Source organism: Podarcis erhardii (assembly GCF_964252035.2).
Source record: "Podarcis erhardii genome assembly, chromosome: 13".
Classification (NCBI taxonomy): domain Eukaryota; kingdom Metazoa; phylum Chordata; class Lepidosauria; order Squamata; family Lacertidae; genus Podarcis; species Podarcis erhardii.
The window spans coordinates 39,534,427-39,555,637 of NC_138502.1; the positions used below are offsets into that span (position 1 = coordinate 39,534,427).

The 21,211-nt window shown below is 48.1% G+C and overlaps 1 protein-coding gene across 1 annotated transcript in view; it reads left to right on the forward strand.

The window, feature by feature from the left end:
- C1QL1 (complement C1q like 1) overlaps positions 1-16,771 on the forward strand; it is a 45,752-nt gene extending 28,981 nt beyond the window's left edge. Inside the window, exon 2 of the mRNA XM_081838239.1 lies at positions 15,815-16,771. Within this exon, the coding sequence (XP_081694365.1) occupies positions 15,815-15,994 (180 nt within the window). The 3' untranslated portion in view covers positions 15,995-16,771. The remainder of the gene's footprint in view (positions 1-15,814) is intronic.
- Positions 16,772-21,211: the final 4,440 nt, after the last annotated feature.

Genomic DNA, 21,211 nt, shown 5'->3' on the forward strand with positions numbered 1-21,211 from the left:
ATTTTGGGGGGTTGGCCTCCAGCTGCCATAATGTCTTGGGCCAGCCCTGCTCAGGATGCTCTTGCGGTTTTTACTGTGCTGGTCCCGAGGGTTAACCGTGCGGCGAAGTCCGAGTCCAGTCCGAGGTCGAGGATGCGGTATGGAGGCTGTCCGTCAAAGCTGAAGCGGGGTCCAAGGCAGGGAGTCGGGTGAGGTCAGGAACTCTGGCAGAAGAGCAAGACAGGGTGCAGGCAGGAACAGGCTACCAACACTGTTGCTCCCACAACCTGGGACTGGGACTGGCTGGTTTTTATCTGCCCCGAGGCATAGGGCGGCCCCGATCCTCTGGTGACTCGTCTCTCGTGGCCTGGAGGCGAGCACTCCTCCTGCAGGAACTTAGTTCCCTCCGCCTCTCTGCCCTGAGCCTCTGCAGCTCAGAAGAGGCTGGAGGGATACCGACCGGACCCAGAGGCAACCTCAGCTTCCTCTGACGGGGCTGAGAGTGGAACACCAGCAGGCAGTGGGTCCTCCATCACCTCAGGAGCCAGAGCAGACTCAGCTGGTGCCTGCACCTGAGGATCCAGCACAGGTGAGGACCCTTCAGGCTCATGCCCCAGCCCCGGCTCAGCTGGTTCTGGAGGCGGGGACTTCTGTGCAGGCTGGGATTCCTCAGGTTCAGCCTCCGAGTCCGAATCCCAGGCCATCACATTTATATTTATTTACAAATGTGCAAGCATGAGATAGATATGCTCTTTCATGAGGCATCGCAGACTCATTACGCCACATCAGATTCCTAGGCTGCAGCTCATGCAGCTCCTCGCAGAGATGCATTCAGATTTTGCTGTCTCCGGCTGAATGCTTAGCTGTCTCCCCTCTAAATTCAAAACTCAGTTCCAAACCGCTTGCCTCTTCCCCTGTCTGCGGGGGATGTCACCTTCAGAAGGCTGGGTTTCCAAGCCCTCAAGAAACCCACAGAATAAGATTCTAGCTGCACAGCATCAGATCACAATCTCTGTTGGCACTTGTGATTTTAAAACATGGAAGTGTTTTCTCACCGCTCCAAAGAAAGTAAATACAGTTTTCAGTGCAGAAGGGTGTCACTCTGCAACCATAGAAATTTTGTCAGTCGTTCAGTGCATGTGTCACTCTGGGTTTCCTTTTTTTTAGCTCTATGAAGCATCAGGGGAGAGAAATTCATTACAGTGGTACCTCAGGTTACATACGCTTCAGGTTACAGACTCTGCTAACCCAGAAGTAGTACCTCGGGTTAAGAACTTTGCTTCAGGATAAGAACAGAAATCGTACTCTAGCGGTGCGGCGGCAGCAGGAGGCCCCATTAGCTAAAGTGGTGCTTCAGCTTAAGAACAGTTTCAGGTTAAGAACAGACCTCCAGAACAAATTAAGTACTTAACCTGAGGTACCACTGTAGTTATTTGTAAACACTATTATGATTCCTTTAGTGAAATTTCTGCCCGCTAAGGACACTTCCAGAGAATCTGTTTCCAGATTTGATTGCAGGGAAGTTAGATGACACCAGCTATTTAATGAGCTGGTTTGTTTGCAGGGAGATTAGATTACATTGCCTCACAGGGTTATCCCACACTTTTCAGTGTGGTTTCCTGTCACTTTCCTTACAGCAAAAAGGCCAGTCTTTGGGGAGAGTGGGGGTTTTGTGCAAGCTTATAATTGTGAAGGGATTCAGGTAGCACTGTGGGTTAAGCCACAGAGCCTAGGGCTTGCTGATCAGAAAGTCGGCGGTTTGATTCCCTGCGACGGGGTGAGCTCCCGTTGCTCGGTCCCTGCTCCTGCCAACCTAGCAGTTCGAAAGCACAAAGTGCAAGTAGATAAATAGGTGCCGCTCCGGCGGGAAGGTAAACGGCGTTTCCGTGCACTGCTCTGGTTCGCCAGAAGCGGCTTAGTCATGCTGACCACATGACCCGGAAGCTGTATGCCGGCTCCCTTGGCAACCCAGGAGTCGTCAGCAACTGGATCTAATGGTCAGGGGTCCCTTTACCTTTATAGTTGTGAAACAGTATAAAAATAAACTGTAATTTTACAACCTGAATTTGCTGCTTAGTGAGTCAATCCCACACAAAAATAGTGTTAGCACTCTAATTCATAGTCATGAGGACCGTGGGCGTAGCCAGGATTTTTTTTAGGGGGAGCAGGCCTTTTGTTAGGGAGGCAGCACCTCAGTTTGCTATGGAATTTTATGGAATTTTATTGATTTAGGGGGGGCAGCTGCCCCCCTGGCCCCCCTTGAGGACAAGAAAACTCATTGCAGCCACCAAGGGTGGGCAAATTTGATGGATAACTAAGTTCTATTCTGCACAATGGTCCAAGGGGGCAGATCAGGTCCTTTTGTATGGGAAGGTGCAAAAATCAAATTCCTACAGCGTCTCTGATGCTGACTTCAATAAGACGACTTGAAACTTGGGGTTTTCCATAGCTTCGTGTGAGCTAGGAGGATTCAGCCCAGCAACTTGCTCTGAAAACGCCCCTCTCTGCCTTGTAACACTAATAATAAAAGACAGCCCCTGAGCATGCGCAAAGTGAATTGTGCAGCTTTCTCACATGTGGAGCCTCATAGCTTGCACCCTCCTTGTTAGCTCCTGCACTGCCTCTGTTCTTTGGAAATTGAGCATGAATCCAGCTGCGTGCCTGCCATCGCCCCCCAGACTATCTGTTCCGGGAGCTCTGACCCCAATCTGCCTCGCGAGAAACCCCGCAACCGGAGCTCAAACCCATTTCCCCGATGCGCCCACCTTGGAAGAAACAGCAGCACCAAGAGGCCAGTTCTGGAGCAGCAATTTATCTTCACTAGTTAGAGGATTATGTCATAACGGGCTCATGTGCTGTGACAAGGCAGCTTCTTAACGAGTGGAGATAAATGGCCTCGGTGACAGCGCCGAACTGCCTTTTGCTGCCACTGGCGTTTAACTAGCGAGCGCGTTGCAGAAAGCAGAGGCGGGAGGAAAAGAATTGGGGGGAACGAAGAAAGCAGCTCTGGCCCCGTGGAGAACGTTTGGGCTAGCACTGCATCAGCATTCAGGGATCTCGGAACAAGGATTCTTAACCCAGCCTGTTTGGATAGCCTGTTTTGCAAAGAACAGAAACAGTAAAGGTCCCCAGCCGAACGAAGATTTAGCTGGTGTTCTACAGTGGTGCCCCGCAAGACGAATGCCTCGCAAGACGAAAAACTCGCTAGACGAAAGAGTTTTCCGTTTTTTGAGTCGTTCTACAAGACAAATTTCCCTATGGGCTTGCTTCGCAAGACAAAACGTCTTGCGAGTTCTTGCGAGTTTGTTTCCTTTTTCTTAAAGCCGCTAAGCCGTTAATAGCCACTAAGCCACTAAGCCGTTAATAGCCGCTAAGCCGCTAATAGCCGTGCTTCGCAAGACGAAAAACCCGCAAGACAAAGAGACTCGCGGAACGGATTAATTTCGTCTTGCAATGCACCACTGTATTTTTGTTTTAGGGACGCGGGTGGCACTGTGGGTTAAACCACAGAGCCTAGGACTTGCCGATCAGAAGGTCGGCGGTTCGAATCCCCACAACAGGGTGAGCTCCTGCCAACCTCTGTTCCTGCTCCTGCCAACCTAGCAGTTTGAAAGCATGTCAAAGTGCAAGTAGATAAATAGGTACCACTCCGGCAGGAAGGTAAACGGCATATCTGTGCGCTGCTCTAGTTCGCCAGAAGCGGCTTAGTCATGCTGGCCACATGACCCGGAAGCTGTCTGTGGACAAACGCCGGCTCCCTCGGCCAGTAAAACGAGATGAGCACCGCAACCCCAGAGTCGGTCACAACTGGACCTAATGGTCAGGGGTCCCTTTACCTTTACTTTTACCTTATTTTTGTTTTATTTCAACAGGTACGCCAAATAATGGTGGATTTATTCTGGAATATCCACACACAATTCCCAGTTATTAGTTGTTCTGCGATGCTTCTCCAAGGTTGCTACACTCCTGGAGGGACACTTTTGTGCTGTGCTGTGCAACGGTAGCAGGAAAATAATAATAATAATAATGAACCAGAACACTGGAGATTTTAAAAAATGACAGGATCTTAGCAGGTAGTTGTTGTTGTTGTTAATTTAATTTATACCCCGCCCTCCCCGGCCAGAGCTGGGCTCAGGGCGGCTAACACCAGTAAAATTACAGTAAAAATGTAATGGGGGGGGGGGAACGGAACCAATTTAAAATACAGGTTAAAATGCAATTTAAAATGCAGCCTCATTTTAAAAGTAGCCCATAGATCAAAACCATAAGGGGAGGGAAACATAAGGGTCACACTGAGTCCAAACCAAAGGCCAGGCAGAACAGCTCTGTCTTGCAGGCCCTGCGGAAAGATGTCAAGTCCTGCAGGGCCCTGGTCTCTTGTGACAGAGCGTTCCACCAAATCGGGGCCAGTACTGAAAAGGCCCTGGCCCTAGTTGAGATCAATCTAACCACCTTGCGACTTGGGACCTCCAAAATGTTGTCATTTGTGGACCTTAAGGTCCTCCGCGGGGCATACCAGGAGAGACGGTCCCATAGGTTAGGGGACATGTACCTTAAATGAAGTGGTATGTCCGTCTTGAAGCTTTTGTAGGTACTCCAGAATTCCAGTATCATGTGCACAAGTAATCATGAATGCACAATAAAAAGGACTTCTGGAGGGGCCCTCTGATTCTCCTTCTTTGTTTTGTAATCCCCTCAACCCCCAACCCCCCTGGACTTCTCCTTCAATGTAAGCCACATAGCTCACCCATCTGAGATGTCCAACTACTTTCTTTTGCAGCCACCATATCATAGTCCACCCATTCTTGGCTTGCAGCAGACTGTGTAGTTTCGCACACAGGGAGACTGGTGGGTGGATGAATCCGCTGCAGTGGTGGCTGATGCCCAGTTAATAAGATTAATTTATATACCGCTTCTGTTCCAAAATGGTTTCCAAGGGGTTTACATCTATAAAATCAATCCATAATTAAAATACAAACCCAGCAGTGCATTAAAGCATCCTTAATTAAAATATACGACCAAACAGTTAAAAAGTACAATTAAAACAGTTAAAACCTTTGAATCAAAAGATCAGTTCTGGGGACTGCTTGCCTAAAGAGGAGCCGGCAGAATGACAATACTGATGTGGCTTCTCATATTTCATATATTATTATTCAAATTTGTATCCAATCAGCTTGGAATGTTTTTTCAGGGGGGTTTATCCCCACAACTATCCTGTTGGGTAGGTTAGGTGGAGTATCTTTCTGAAAGCCACGCAGTAAGCTTACATACGAATATGAGAAGCTGGGTTAAATACAGAGTCCATCTAGCCTACTCAGTCTTTCAGAGGATAGGCCTTCCCCACACCCACGAAATTCTTACAATCAGGGTTAGAGGGCATGTGAATGTGGCCAGACTGTTGCTCTCATCATTGGAGTCAGATGCAGGTCAGCACCAAGAGGCAGAGATAGTGAAGTTTACTCTTTGTTCAAGGAAATGGCATACAACTCAGCAACACTTCCTAGTAGGCCTTGCCCTGTGGAGCAGTTGCCATGACTGAAGGTCCCCTGCCTTCTACACTTCCTAAGGCTCTTCCTCTCCTGGTTGTTTCCCAAGCAGTCTCAAACTGCATCTGTGGACCTCTGGCCTCTGTTCTGCCATCATTATCCTGTGCATTCTTGGAGACAAGCAGGGAGGGAAGCTTGTCACAGCAGGAGAAGGAGACTCCCTGGATTCTTCAGTAGCCTCTTGACCCCCTTCCTCTGCTTCAGCCTTGGAGCTTGAACTGCTCTCTGTCACCGTCTCTTCCTGATCACTAAACCCTGTTGCTCCTTCAGCATCCAACACCTTCCAGTCTTCTCCCTCTGACCTCTCCTCAGTGTCCCACCACCAATCCCCGGGTAATAATAATAATAATAATAATAATAATAATAATAATAATTTATTAAAAACCCGCCCATCTTGCTGGGTTTCCCCAGCCACTCTGGGTGGCTTCCAACAAAGTAGAGTGGTACCTCGGGTTAAGTACTTAATTCGTTCTGGAGGTCCGTTCTTAACCTGAAACTGTTCTTAACCTGAAGCACCACTTTAGCTAATGGGGCCTCCTGCTATTGCAGCGCCACCGGAGCACGATTTCTGTTCTCATCCTGAAGCAAAGTTCTTAACCTGAGGTACTATTTCTGGGTTAGCAGAGTCTGTAACCTGAAGCACATGTAACCTGAAGTGTATGTAACCCGAGGTACCATGGTATTAAAATACAGTGGTCTGTTAAACATTAAAAGCTTCCCTAAACAGGGCTGCCTTCAGATGTCTTCTAAAAGTATGGCAGTTGTTTTTCTCTTTGACATCTGGTGGGAGGGCGTTCCACAGGGCGGGTGCCACTACCGAGAAGGCCCTCTGCCTGGTTCCCTGTAATTTGGCTTCTCGCAACGAGGGAACAGCCAGAAGGCCCTCGGCGCTGGACCTCAGTGTCCGGGCAGAACAATGGGGGTGGAAACACTCCTTCAGGTCAGATTCTTCCTCCTCTGGGGATTCCTTTGGGGGGGGTGTCCCCAGCTGGTGCCTCCCACCACTCCTCCTCGTCCACTCGGTCCCTGACAATTCCTGACCACCAGAGCTGATGGGAGTTGCAGTTCAGAACCTGGAGGGTGGCAAATTGCCCATCCCTGCTTTAAATGGAGATGTGGGTGTGGAAGGGAGGCTGAACATGAACCTTCTGCTTGCAAGAAACATGCTCCTTTGTTGAGCTGCATCTCAGGAGCATGACCAGGAAGTCACCTCCAGTCCAACTGGGGCTCGAGCCCAGATTCCTACCCACTGTGCAACGTGGCAGAGAGGGGGAGACGGCAGTGAAAAACGAGTGTGTGGGAAAGAGATTGTTTTGTCAGCTAGTGCTGATAATGAAGTCCTCTTGCCTTAGGTTTCCAAGTATCTTTCCATCCAATAAGTCCAGCTCAACAGGAAACACAAAGCTCTAATTAAGAGAGCTCTTGAGACATAAATTGATCACGTGGGCCTCAGCTCCTGAGTGGCAAAGACACTTTCTTTCTCGCTGTCTCACACCCACCAGGAGGCCAGAGCGGGAGAGAGGCATGTAGAAGGGAGAGATGTGCTTTTGACGCATAAGCAGACGTGCTCTGGCGTTACACCCAGAAGGCGTGGGGACATGGCAGCAGCTAGCAGAGGATGTGGCACATGTAGGTTTGGTATAACGAAGTGGCGGTGGCGGCAGCAGAATCCAGTCCAGGTGTGACCGCTCTCTTCAGACGAAGAGCAAACCACTTTCTGGTCACAGTCGCCTTCTGAAGAAACACATGAGCAGGAGAGAGGACCAAGCGCAGCCTCAACGCTGCCTCTAGTGTGACAGTTTAGTTCTGGGCAGAGCTGTGCATTACAAGGTAAAGGTAAAGGCACCCCTGACCATTAGGTCCAGTTGTGACCGACTCTGGGGTTGTGGCACTCATCTCGCTTTATTGACCGAGGGAGCCAGCGTACAGCTTCTGGGTCATGTGGCCAGCATGACTAAGCTGCTTCTGGCGAACCAGAGCAGCGCACGGAAGCGCCGTTTACCTTCCCGCCGGAGCGGTACCTATTTATCTACTTGCACTTCGACGTGCTTTTGAACTGCTAGGTTGGCAGGAGCAGGGACTGAGCAACGGGAGCTCACCCTGTCGTGGGGATTCGAACCGCCGACCTTCTGATCGGCAAGTCCTAGGCTCTGTGGTTTAACCCACAGTGCCACCCGCGTCCCTAAAACAAAAATAGAACACCAGCTAAATCTTCGTTCGGTTGGGGACCTTTACTGCTTCTGTTCTTTGCAAAACAGGCTATCCAAACAGGCTGGGTTAAGAATCCTTGTTCCGAGATCCCTGAATGCTGATGCAGTGCTAGCCCAAACGTTCTCCATGGGGCCAGAGCTGCTTTCTTCGTTCCCCCCAATTCTTTTCCTCCCGCCTCTGCTTTCGCTGGGGGATTCGAACCGCCGACCTTCTGATTGGCAAGCCATAGGCTCTGTGGTTTAGACCACAGTGCCACCTGCGTCCCTTGCATTACAAGGCAGGATAGAACAAAAACTTAATCCAGTAGGCATTTAAAGCTGAATGGATCGAATCCACACTTTTCGAAACAATCTGTGAACCGAAACACAGCCGTCCTTCAAAATTCACCTTATCTGAGTCATATGATACAGTTCCCCAACCAACCAGTTTTTACAAAAATGCATATATTAGGGGAAAGTGTGCATAGGGTCTTAAAAGTGTTTACAGTGGTACCTCGGGTTACATACGCTTCAGGTTACAGACTCTGCTAACCCAGAAATAGTACCTTGGGTTAAGAACTTTGCTTCAGGATGAGAACAGAAATTGTCTGTTTGTTCATAGACAGTTTTCCGGGTCATGTGGCCAGCATGACTAAACCGCTACCGGTGCATGGAGGACCATGACGAGTGCCAGAGCGCACAGAAACGCCATTTACCTTCCCGCCGCAGCAGTACCTATTTATCTACTTGCACTGGTGTGCTTTTGAACTGCTAGGTTGGCAGGAGCTAGGACAGAGCAATGCGAGCTCGAACCGCCGACCTTCTGATCAGCAAGCCCAAGAGGCTCAGTGTTTAGACCACAGCACCACCTACGTCCCAGGTCAAGTTGCACAGCAGCAGGGATCAGTAAAACCAGAGGTAGGCAACCTAAGGCCCAGGGGCCGGATGCGGCCCAATCGCTTTCTCAATCCAGCCAGCAGATGGTCTGGGAATCAGCGTGTTTTTACATGAGTAGAATGTGTCCTTTTATTTAAAATGCATCTCTGGGTTATTTGTGGGGCATAGGAATTCGTTCATTATTATTTTTTCAAAATATAGTCCAGCCTATCACATGGTCTGAGGGACAGTGGACCAGTCCATGGCTGAAAAAGGTTGCTGACCCCTGAGTAAAACAGTGTTTGCAAGCTCAGTTTGTTCTTTTAAAGGTTTGTGACTCTACACACACACACACACACACAGAGAGAGAGAGAGAGAGAGAGACAGACAGACAGACAGACAGACAGACAGACAGAGAGGGCAGCTTGGTTTGTGGCAAGAAGGAGGAAAACACAGGCTAGATAAATGTCGAAAGAAAGGATCTTCAGCTGAAGCAGTAAAAGGGGGCGGGTGGGAAGGACGTTGTGGCTGATGCAGTCCTAATCATATGGCAAAGAGGCATATGGTCGGCAAGGACCTCTCACTGTGCTGAGGCATACTTGTACCAGCTCAGCAAATTGCAGACAATTTAAGGAGGCGGAAAATCCACCATTATCTCTACTTCTGCAAAGCGTTCACCCTTGCGCTAAAGCCACTGCTCTTCGGGTCCCAGCCCCCAATTGCTCAGTGTGTAGGGAAGAACTTGCGCACTTTGTTTTCAATTAAGAAGCATGCACACCAGCAAAGGCTCCATCATTCTAGACCTCTGACCCCTGTTTAGACCACATGCGATTATTCCTTTGGAGCAACTACAATTCTCACCCTAGAAATTCACAATTGCTTCTACATTGGGGCCTTTTACTCATTCCATCTCCACAATGAGCTGGAATTGGGATTAGAGTAAGTAGTTCTGTATGGTTCATAACAGAGCAATATATTGTTCAGCAATAGCAGTCCCCAGAGTTGGGCTTCTATAACATTTATTCAGCAGATCCAACAGTCCTCTGTAAAATAAGTTAGTAGCTTCCTCCTTCAACTTCTGTTACTTCCTGTTCACTGCAGCAGCAGCAACTGCATGACTGATTAACATCTAAATTAGTTACTTCTTGTTCCTGCCATGAAAGAGCTTTCTCCATATTTTGAAAAATGTCAAGCAGCAATATTGCATTGTAAAAAGATTACAAGAAAAAATGACGAAAGGAAACAATTATAATGCCTCCTCGAGCAATAGGAACTGCCTGATTAAGATACAATTAAGAAACTCTGGGTGTTTCCAGACTGTCGCCATTTTCATGTGGGATTCAGTCACATCCAGACAGATTTGGGCTGCACGATTAAAACAGATCTGGATCTCTTGTGCAACAAAACCGCTTCTCCCAAAGATCGGACTCTTAGCGGTGAGGCAAGTGAAAGGAAAATATACTGCAAAGTGTGGGATAACACTTGCTTGGACATTGTCTTGCCTCCCCACAAACAAATCAGTGTGAATGCTAATTCCAGTGTTGTAATGCTAACGTCGGTGCCAACAATGTGGAATCTTCCTTCAGAGGATCAGGATGAATGCTCAATGAACAGATGGTCTCGAATTACCCTCTCAGTCAGCAATGCATCAAACAGGACACAAGGAGGAAGCTGCTAATTAAAGGCAAAGAAGCCCCGAAACTCTCAAAACCCCTTTTCTTTTATTTTTGGGCCAGCCCATACCGGCTTTGCATTTTAATTTGAAATAATCACCACAAATAAAATCAGGTTAAAAAAAGGCAGAAGCACAACACTAAGGACGCTGGCAGGCAGAACCCACTCAGTGGAATATGACAGGTTGGTGGTGAAATTTCTGGACCCACTCTGTATTTAAAAAGAGTGACTGAAGGGTGACTGCGCCAGACTAAACCAGCAGAGTAGAAGCAACCTCAAGTGACTGTTTCTATAAACAAAGATGTGTAGAAAACTCTTCACGCCCTTTTGCTTCATAAAGGGTGGTTAATTGCATTATAATTAATATACCGGGTATAAGCACATCGTTACAACGAGTTTTCTTAATATATACTGGGGTTGGGGGTTTTTTATTTTATTTTTTGCATCTTGAATCTATCCAAGGGAGAGTCTGTGCATTCAGACAGAAACAATAACACGCCTTTCCTCTATTGCATTTAGAGAGTTGTCTAACACGGTCTCTTCTTCAGTGTTCATAGAGATGGAACCATTACAGTCAAGTCGCTCACACACAAAACAAAATGGAGGACGCAGTCAGAGACCTCCCATGTGACCAAAGTTAACCTATCACACAAGAGTTACTGAGGAACATTCCAGAATGAAACACACATGAATGCATTTAAGCATTCCCCGTTTCAGTCAATTAAACCACTATGCTTAACAGGCCATGCATTTGACTTTACAACGGACAGGGGCTCTCGGTGGGGAGTCCTCTCTTGAAAGGTTTTTGGGTGCGGGTCCACCTTATAGATAAATAACTCTGGGGAAGCAGAGGAGTGGCCATATTTTAGCACCTGTGCCACAAACTGAGCAGGCACACCCAGTCGGTCCCACCTGTAGGTCACAGCAGGTCACCTTAGTCATCACTAAGGTGAGACTTATTACTGTTCAATCTATGTGGTTTATATGCAAATCTACATTCTCCTTGCCCTCTTTTTTCGGTGATTTATTTTCTCTCTTTTTAAGTAGCCGCTCTGACCTCACCCCTTGCAAGGACTTCCTTGGATACTATGTTGGGCTTATGGACTCTCAGAAAAACAAACATTTGCTGCCCCCTCCTAGTTTGGCAGGGAAACTCCTCTCAGTCAGGTCTCTTCGCTTTTGGCCAGGAAGTCAAACGATTGCTTTAAAACTGGACTCCGTTCCAGTTCACCAGGAGGAGGAAAACACTCACCCAACAGCTTTTGGATGGTGGTTTGGCTTCAGTAGGACTTTTGCTACATCCTCGTGAGGAAGGCTTCCACCACGAGAATCCTTACCTGTCACACACAGAAACCCTGCCAAGGAGAAAAGGCGGAAGGCTAAATGGAAATTGGCTGATGTGGGCGATTTGGAAATTTGAGCACATTAGTTGTTGGCTTGGCTTTCTAAAGTTTATCCCTCCACACTCAGGAGGGCTAGAATCTTGTCGCTTTTAAAAATCTAAAAGGTTAAGCCGAGAATTATCCGTGTTTCCAACAGATGCGATAAATTCCAGGCACGTTATGCGTCTTGCAGCATAATCACTGCCATAAAGATTTCCAGTCTTCCATACAAAAAAAATAAGCCTTGTACATCTATTTCACAGAGCCCATGACTCAACAGTGGACATTTGTGTTGTTATTTTTAACCTCCGTGATCTTGCCCCTGTGTTAATCTTCCACAATAAAATAGCAGCGGCAGCAGACCCTGTGGCCAATAACTCTCCTGCTACAATAATTATTATACACAAAGAGCATCTGCCTTTAACCGCAGACAAATCCCACCATGGACCTCCCAAAGTGCGGATTGGTTTGCTTCCTCTCCCGGAGTCCCTTCATGTATCCAGTTGTAATTAAAAGCTAACACTCTACTCCACCCAGGCCATTAACCAGCTTTCAAGTTCAATTTTAATTACGGTGCAAACCGTGGAAAGTGAAGGCCTGTTTTCAAAGGCCGCGTCTCTGTATTTGGGTGCGGGGAGGGGCGAGAAATGCACTTTTCCTGAGCCAGTTGTGCACACCAGCACAGGTGGCCGAAAAGCAGCTCCATCTGTGACTGTTAACAGATTGTCCAGACTAGCAACGGCTAAGCGTTCAATGGCACACCTGAAAAATAATTTGGGGGAATATGAGTGCTCAGTACCAAAGCCCCACATGAGCCTCTGCTCCTCACTGTCTGACAGTTCCCTCCTTCCCCACAGTGGAGACTCCTCTGTTGCACAAAGTGGGGCATAGCACACACACCCCAGATTGTGAGGCCCCCAAAACTTCCAAAGGCACATCCAATCTTTCTCCTGTCACCAGCAGTCCTTATTATTGTTAAGTTGTGGGTGAACATATCAGACGACACAGTGATGCTTCAAACAGCTATTGTTTATTCACAGGCCAGAACAGAACTGAACTGAAGGGTTCAGCTAGCCTGCTTATATAGGGCTCCACTAGAACGCAACAGTAACCATTTTCTGTAACTATCCAATCACTGAACGTCACTTTTGATCCCTTATTTGCATATGTGGGCCTGAACTATCTACAGTATCCCCCTGCTGACCCAAGGTGAAAACTTCAGTGCATAACAATTAATATATTTTCCACTGACAGAGGCATTCTAGATGCATCCGTCCATCTCCTCTGCTTAGCCAATCAAAATACAGTGGAACCTCGGGTTGCGAATGGGGTCCAGGCAGCGTTCGCAACCCGCAGTGCCGTGTCTGCGCATGCGTGGGTTGCGATTTGCCACTTCTGTGCATGCGCAAAGTGTGATTTAGTGCCTCTGCGCATGTGCGAGCGCCGAAACCCAGAAGTAACCCGTTCCGGAACTTCTGGGTTCGGAGCAGTGCACAATCCAAAAATGCGTAACCTGAAACATCTGTAGCCTGAGGTACCACTGTATTCACCCCCAGCAGTTCCCACCCCTGGGTCCAGCATCTCTCTCCCACCGAAATAGTTTCAGTAGGGTGGTGAATTATTTTGGTCACCCCCCTCCCGTTTTTTTCTCTGTTGGACACCACTGAGAGGAGGGGAGGCAGACTTGAAGATTTATAATGAGGAAGGATGGGAGGTAGCCCTCCCTGTCAATCACAGACCCTCCAAGTGTCCCTCTTTTCCAGGGACATCCCTGATTTAGAGAAGCTGTCCCGGTTTCTGATTTCATCCTGGAATGTTCGGCTTTTCCTTAGGATGTCCCCATTTTCGTTGGAGAACTGTTGGAGGATATGAAGTTATCCGACCCTCCCGAGCCGTCTAAAGGCAATCCTGTATAGGGAAGTGTTTTTTTAAAAAAAAAAGTTTAATGTTTTATATATGTTGGAAGCTGCCCAGAATGTTTGCTGCGATCCTTGAGCTCTCCTTGCCTTTTCCTCCTAAGGCCCTTTTGCTCCTTCCTATTCTTTGGATCTCACCTTCTTCAGTCCCCTCCTATTCTTGGAACATTAAAGCTAAAAAGCAAACTCCAGACTCTTTCCATATTTCCACAAGTTTTAAGTGCATGCATATTATATCTGCAGTGTCTGTACACCAAAGTGTTTTCTTGGGACAGCATTAACCCGAAGTACGCTTTTAATGTTGTTCTAAATTGCATATTGTGTTTTGGTTTGAATTTACAGTTCTAACTGTTTTACTTCGCTTTGGGAGATACCCAGGGAGATGTTTTGAGAAGCGATATAAATGCTTTTAATAAATGAACCCCACTTACCTGGGAGGACGCTCCATTGCATTCAATAGGACTTCTTTCAGATCAGACACGGCAGCCAAAAGAATTGGCTTGTTCATGTTGCTGCCTTCCCATGACATGGGCAGAAAGCAGTTCAGACTCAGAGGCAGAAGTGGAGGCTGGAGAGGAGGGAGGCCAAGAGGAGGCAGGCTGCTGAAGAAGCCAGGAGGTCTCCCCCTCCTGCTGTGAACAGCTCTCCCAGAACCAGAAGAGGTATGAAGAGTGTGGAGCAGAGACAGACAAGATGTTGAAGTCTTAGATTGCTTAGGGAGAAGTAGACTTAGGGAGTGGTGGGAAGGCGAGAGGACCTTCGGTCCTCCCGTGCCTCCTTGGATCTAGTGGGAAGAGTTGCTGTGCTCACTAGGCCTGAGCTGTTTTGTTTCTTTGAACAAAGAAGTCACAGACACCTTATGAGTTATTGCTGATCTGCCGATCTGCCTGGACACCCAGCAGAGGCTGCTCCATTATGGCAAACAAGGCACTGCCGCACCAACCTTAGCCTGCCTTCTTACTCACACTCAGTCGCCAGATGGCTCTGGCGCCCCCTCCTGTTTGTCTCCCAGTCTTCTATCCCACCAGTCCAACAGGCACCAGCCACGACTAATGTTGGTACCTCAGAAGGCAACTGAGGATGTCAGCATCTGCGGCTAGGCCTGCCCTGGTCCTTTCTTCGCACAGAACCTGCCTCACTTTTATTTCTTGGTCATGCTAACAAATAGTGCTTGTTGCTATTATTATTATTATTATTATTATTATTATTATTATTACCCCACCCATCTGACTGGGTTGCCCCAGCCACTCTGGGTGGCTTCCAACATATATAAAAACATAATAAAACATTACACCTTAAAAAGGTTCCCTATATAACATTTTGGAAACATCTGAATGCTTTTAGGGATGCTTTTAAAGGTTTTATTATGTTTTTATATATGCTGGAAGCTACCCAGGGTGGCCAGGGCAACCCAGTCAGATGGGCAGGGTAAAAATAATTCTTCTTCTTCTTGGCTGCCTTCAGATGTCTTCTAAAGGTTATATAGTTACTCATCTACTTGTCATATGACAAAAGGGTGTTCCACAGGGCGGGTGCCACTACTGAGAAGGCCCTCTGCCTGGCTGCCTGTGGCTTCATGTCTCGCAGTGAGGGAACTGCCAGAAGGCCCCCGGTGCTGGACCTCCAGAATACCCTCGGTGTTGGACATTGAGAGTGGAGATGCTCATTCAGGTGTACAGGGCTGAAGCCATTTAGGGCTTTAAAGGTCAGCTCCAACACTGAATTGCACTGGGAAGCAATGTAGGTCTTTCAGGACCAGTGTTATGTGGTCCCAGCAGCCACTCTCAATCACCAGCATTCTGGATTAGTTGTAGTTTCCAAGGCACCATAATTCTAATTGCATATTACCCTTTATGGGAAGATCTCAGGGCGGTGTACAACATGAAAAGCACCAGGCCAGCTTGGAGAGAGAGGGGAGGTTCCAAGTTGTAACTCAGCAGCCGCCAGGCTAGTAGTTTGCCGTGGAGAAGTTGACTTCCCTTTTGCTCTCTGCCTCCTATTGCCATAGGAATTATAGTGACGGGCTTTGCGAGATGAAATTAAATAGGAGGCGCAGCACTCCTTCAACGCTTCCCTTCTCCACCTCCTTCTCTGTGCATGGCTCTGTGCAGCTCCCATTCCCATCACTGTCACCAACGCTTTGACCTTTTCCCCCTGTCTCTCTTTTTTCTCCTTCTTCCCCATCTGTTCTTTCCCTCCCCCCCCCCCCTCTCTCTTTCTCTCTCTCCCCAAACTGCCCTCTCTCACCCCAGGTGCGGGCCAGCGCCATCGCGCAAGATGCTGATCAGAACTACGACTACGCCAGCAACAGTGTCATCCTTCACCTGGATGCCGGCGACGAGGTTTTCATCAAGCTGGACGGAGGCAAAGCCCACGGAGGGAACAACAACAAATATAGCACCTTCTCAGGCTTCATCATCTACTCGGACTGAGGGCTGCGAGCAGCAGCAGCAGCAGCCATACTAGTTCCCGGCCACCTGGATTTCTCTCTATGTGTCAGCTGCAAAGTCAGCTGCAAAACTCACATCCACCGACATCTTCGCACGCTGTCCGTCTCCCTGCCGTCAAGGCGCAGGGATGCGGTGGTTGGATCCTGTTGCCCCTTTCCCCGCCCCTCCAGGAGGCACTGCGGAGGAACAACAGATGAGTCAAGCCAACCATCGTTCCCACCCCTAATTTTTCCTTCCATGCATTTCCAGGAGCATCACAATTCGCGAAGCCTTCTAAGGTTGTCGCCGTAATTTTTTGGGAAAGAAGGCGAAAGAAAGCGAAGGGACTCGGATGGGGCTTGGGGGAAGGGTCTGGAGAACTTATCATCTTGCCATTTTCCTCTCCGTAATCATAGGGGTTGTCGAGACTCAAGATGAAAAAGCAGAGGTCAGGATTCGAACTCCGATCTTCAGATCTGCATGCCCACATTTCAGATTTGGATTCGAGTACGTACTATATTTGGGACAGATTTCGTCTTGTGCGTGTCTGCACCTAGATGTTTAAAACACACAAACCATTTTTTTTTTTAATATGGAAGAAATTTGAGACTGGGGGTGGGGACAAAATTAATGTTTAAATTTCAAACTGGGGAAAGGTTGACAATGACATCGCCCTAATTTCAAACTTGGTGTGAACTGGTGGGGACCTCCTTTAGGTGTATTCCAGATTGTTTCAGAAGCTGTTGAGCCATGTATACATGAATACAAAGTATAGCCAAACCATTGTTTACATGATCTCTTACAACGTGGATGATGGTAGAACAAATCGACAAGCTCACCCTTGGGGCTAATTCCCCAAACTTTCTATTTGCGCCAAAATCAAATTGCAGCATGGGTCACAGTCTCCAGTCCTCCTGCCCTCCGCCATTTGCTCCCAGAAAAGAGGGGCACATATCTTCTATTGGATGCCTCATCCACTCGCTGTCCAAACAGGGACGTCTGCTTACTCATTACTGGCCAAAACAGTGCTGGCCAAAGGACTTCTTCTATGCCCCCCTCCTAAGTAGCCAACCGCTGACCAAGCCACCTTCTGATCGCACACAGCCCTCCCTGCTCCGGTGCAAATCATACTTATATTATTTATTCGATTTATATACCACCCTTTAGCCAAAAATCACAGGGTGGTGTACTGCATTAAGAGCATAAATTATGCAGCATAATAATAAAAACATGATACACAGAATAATAATCAATTGTTAGCATTCGTTTGTCTCAAGAGACAATGGAGTGCGCCTCCAGGGTTGAAGTCAAACTGATGTGTAAAGGTAAAGGTAAAGGTAAAGGTACCCCTGACCATCAGGTCCAGTCGCGGACAACTCTGGGGTTGCGGCGCTCATCTCACTCTATAGGCCAAGGGAGCTGGCATTTGTCCACAGACAGCTTCCGGGTCATGTGGCCAGCATGACTAAGCTGCTTCTGGTGAACCAGAGCAGCGCACGGAAACGCCGTTTACCTTCCTGCCGGAGCGGTACCTATTTATCTACTTGCACTTGACGTGCTTTTGAACTGCTAGGTTGGCAGGAGCTGGGACTGAGCAACAAGAGCTCACCCCGTCATGGGGATTCGAACCGCCGACCTTCCGATTGGCAAGCCCTAGGCTCTGTGGTTTAGACCACAGCGCCACCCACGTCCACTAAAGTGGCCTGGGCAGTGTGTACGGAGTTCCTGGGCCACCCAGACAACAAGACCCCCATCTTGGCCTGTCTGATGTGGTCCAAAGGAAAGCAGAGCAATATGTTGGGCACCAGCTTGGCTGCAGGAGTTTCTGGAAGGAGGCGTACAAGGAGCCATACAACCATCTTAGGGACTCCACTCCGGACTTGTGTAGGATTTACTCCTAAGCCTCTTCTTCTCCCAAAGATATCCCGCAAGGCAGTGGAGGTTTAGGATCAAGAGTTTTCCTTCTCCTAGGTGAGCTACCTTCCCAGGTTGGCAAGCCGCATCTGCCCCTCAATTCCCTCTACAGCATGTGCAGAAACTATCTTCTTGACCCACGATTGGTCTCAAGTGCTCAAGTGCTGGACCCACGATTGGTCTCAAGTGCTCCATCTGCCAGAACATGCAGGGAAGTTCCTAACTCACAGAGGTTTGAGACTCATTGGCTTCCCTCACCTGGTTTAGCCAGCCAGTCGAAGCTGTACCTGGGGAGTGGCCGCTGTCGCATGCTGTCAGCTTATAGAAGCCACAGGTGAGAGCTGAGTTCAGGGTGGGGTCCAGAGGTGGACAAACTACCCCAGAAGGAGCACGACATATTTTCTACCAGAGACACTCCTCCTCCTCTAACACCCCCATACAGCATAAGAATACACAGCATAATAATAAAATAATCAGAATAACAGCGCCCCCCGCACAATTTAACATTCACTACTCATGGCAATTATGAATTATGGTGCTGGAGGAGACTCTTGAGAGTCCCATGGACTGCAAGAAGATCAAATCTATCCATTCTTAAGGAAATCAGCCCTGAGTGCTCACTGGAAGGACGGATCCTGAAGCTGAGGCTCCAATACTTTGGCCACCTCATGAGAAGAGAAGACTCCCAGGAAAAGACCCTGATGTTGGGAAAGATGGAGGGCACAAGGAGAAGGGGACAGAGGGCGAGGTGGTTGGACAGTGTTCTCGAAGGTACTAACATGAGTTTGACCAAGCTGTGGGAGGCAGTGGAAGACAGGAGTGCCTGGCATGCTCTGGTCCATGGGGTCACAAAGAGTCGGACACGACTAAACGACTGAACATCAACTCATGGCAAGCTCCCTGCCAAAACAGTGGGCACCAGGAGTACCAACTTGAATAAAATATTGTGGGGTTTTAGTCATGCTAGCCACATGACCCGGATTCTTCACATCCCTGTTGATTCTAAGCAGATGTTGAATTGCTCTTGCAGGAACTCTCCAGACTGGGCCATATCCACATTCCATGTTTAAAGCAGCATCATATAACTTTAAACAGATGCGGCTTCACACACACAAAAAAAACAAACCCTGCGAACTGTAGTTTATTGAGGAGGTTGAGAGTTGTTAGGAGACCCCCTTTCCCCTCACAGAGCCACAATTCCCCGAGCAGTTTAACAATCCCTCCTTCCCAGGGAACTCTGAACTGTATCTCTTTGTGGGGAATTGGGATCTCCTAGCAATTCTCGGCACCTGTAACAAACTACAGTTCCCAGAATTCTTGCAGGAAGCTGCGGCTGTTTAAAGTGCTCTCATATTGTAATAGATATACAGTGGTGCCCCGCAAGACGAATGCCTCGCAAGACAGAAAACTCACTAGACGAAAGAGTTTTCCGTTTTGGAGGTGCTTCGTAAAACGAATTTCCCTATGGGCTTGCTTCGCAAGCCGAAAATGTCTTGCGAGTTCCAGCGGGTTTTTCCCCCTTTCCCCCCCTTTTTCTAAGCCGCTTATCCACTAAGCCGCTAAGCCGCTAAACGCTGCTAAACCGCTAATAGCGCTAATCCGCTAAGCCGTCAATGGGCTTGCTTCGCAAGACGAAAAAACCGCTAGACGAAGAGACTCGCGGAACGGATTCTTTTCGTCTTGCGAGGCACCACTGTATAGAGTAATGCAGGTGTCTTGAAGCTGCTAACATGAGTTTGACCAAACTGCAGGAGGCAATGGAAGACAGGAGTGCCTGGTGTGCTCTGGTCCATGGGGTCACGAAGAGTCGGACACGACTAAACAGCAACAATGCAGGTGGAGCTTTACTTGGGAGTAAACTCAGCAGGGCATGCATCTGCGTGGTCATGTGCAGTAGTGGTCTGTTAGAAAAAGAAGGCAATGATGATTTAATGCTAAATTCAAAAAATAATTTATTTTCATATGGCAAAAGCAATCATGTACAAAGGACACAAACGAGCACAATCCTGACACCGCACACATTCACCATACGTTAAAATGTACCTGCTCTGTAGGATTTATTGCAAGGTAGTTCAGGGCATCCAGGGACGCGGGTGGCGCTGTGGGTTAAACCACAGAGCCTAGGGCTTGCCGATCAGAAGGTCGGCGGTTCGAATCCCCACGACAGGGTGAGCTCCCGTTGCTCAGTCCCTGCTCCTGCCAACTTAGCAGTTCGAAAGCACGTCAAAGTGCAAGGAGATAAATAGGCACCGCTCCGGCGGGAAGGTAAACAGCGTTTCCGTGCGCTGCTCTGGTTCGCCAGAAGCAGCTTGGTCATGCTGGCCACATGACCCGGAAGCTGTATGCCGGCTCCCTCGGCCTATAAAGGGAGATGAGCGCCGCAACCCCAGAGTCGGCCACGACTGGACCTAATGGTCAGGGGTGCCTTTACCTTTACCTAGTTCAGGGCATGGAAGGATTTTGTGAAAAATAAGGATTTAACTAGGCTGCGATTTCCGTTCAGGACTGTATTCATCACAACCAGCGCTGCTTCCGTCTCACTGCAGTTCACTTTCCACCAAATACTATGCTTTTTTCACCACGCCCGCTATTCAACTTACATTCATTTCAATGTAAAGCGAACATCAAAAAATAATTCATGGATTGTATATTGCTTGTGGACTTAAAAAATCCCTAATGTGAACAAATACTGATCATATTAGCTTGGCTGATTTCCTTTCCTGACCACAGATAAACTGCAGCAGTTTCTGTTTCCTTTTCAGCTCTTTCCACCCTACTGACAAATGTTTCTTGTTAGTGTGCCTCTACAAGGTCATTGATGGCGTTCGCGGTGGGGAGAGACTTCACAATGTACATCCAGATTGGTGGGGTTTTTTTGTAGAACTGACAGCTGACAAATGTGTAATTGGTGCAGTGACTCAGCGGGGCTCAGCTCAGAATGTTTTTTCATGCTAAACCACACTACATAAGAAGAAAAGATGGAAGCTGCCCCTGGACATGAGCAAACTATATTTCTCCTCGCCACAGAGGATGTAAAGAGACTTTCCACACACAGCAGGAAATGGAAGAGCATGCAGAGGATGCGTCTACCAAACAGACTTGAGACCAAAATCTCCCTTCATCCCTCGCCAGCCCCAGAAAATTAAGCACTCCGAGGTATCTCTGACCCATTCCACTTACGTGCTTATCACCACTTTTTCTTCCTACAGGGTTTATTTCTAATGAGCAAGCTTGTACCTCATGATAACTCCAGGCCAGGGTTCTTCAACTTTTGGTCCCCAGATGCTGCTGAACTACAACTCCCAT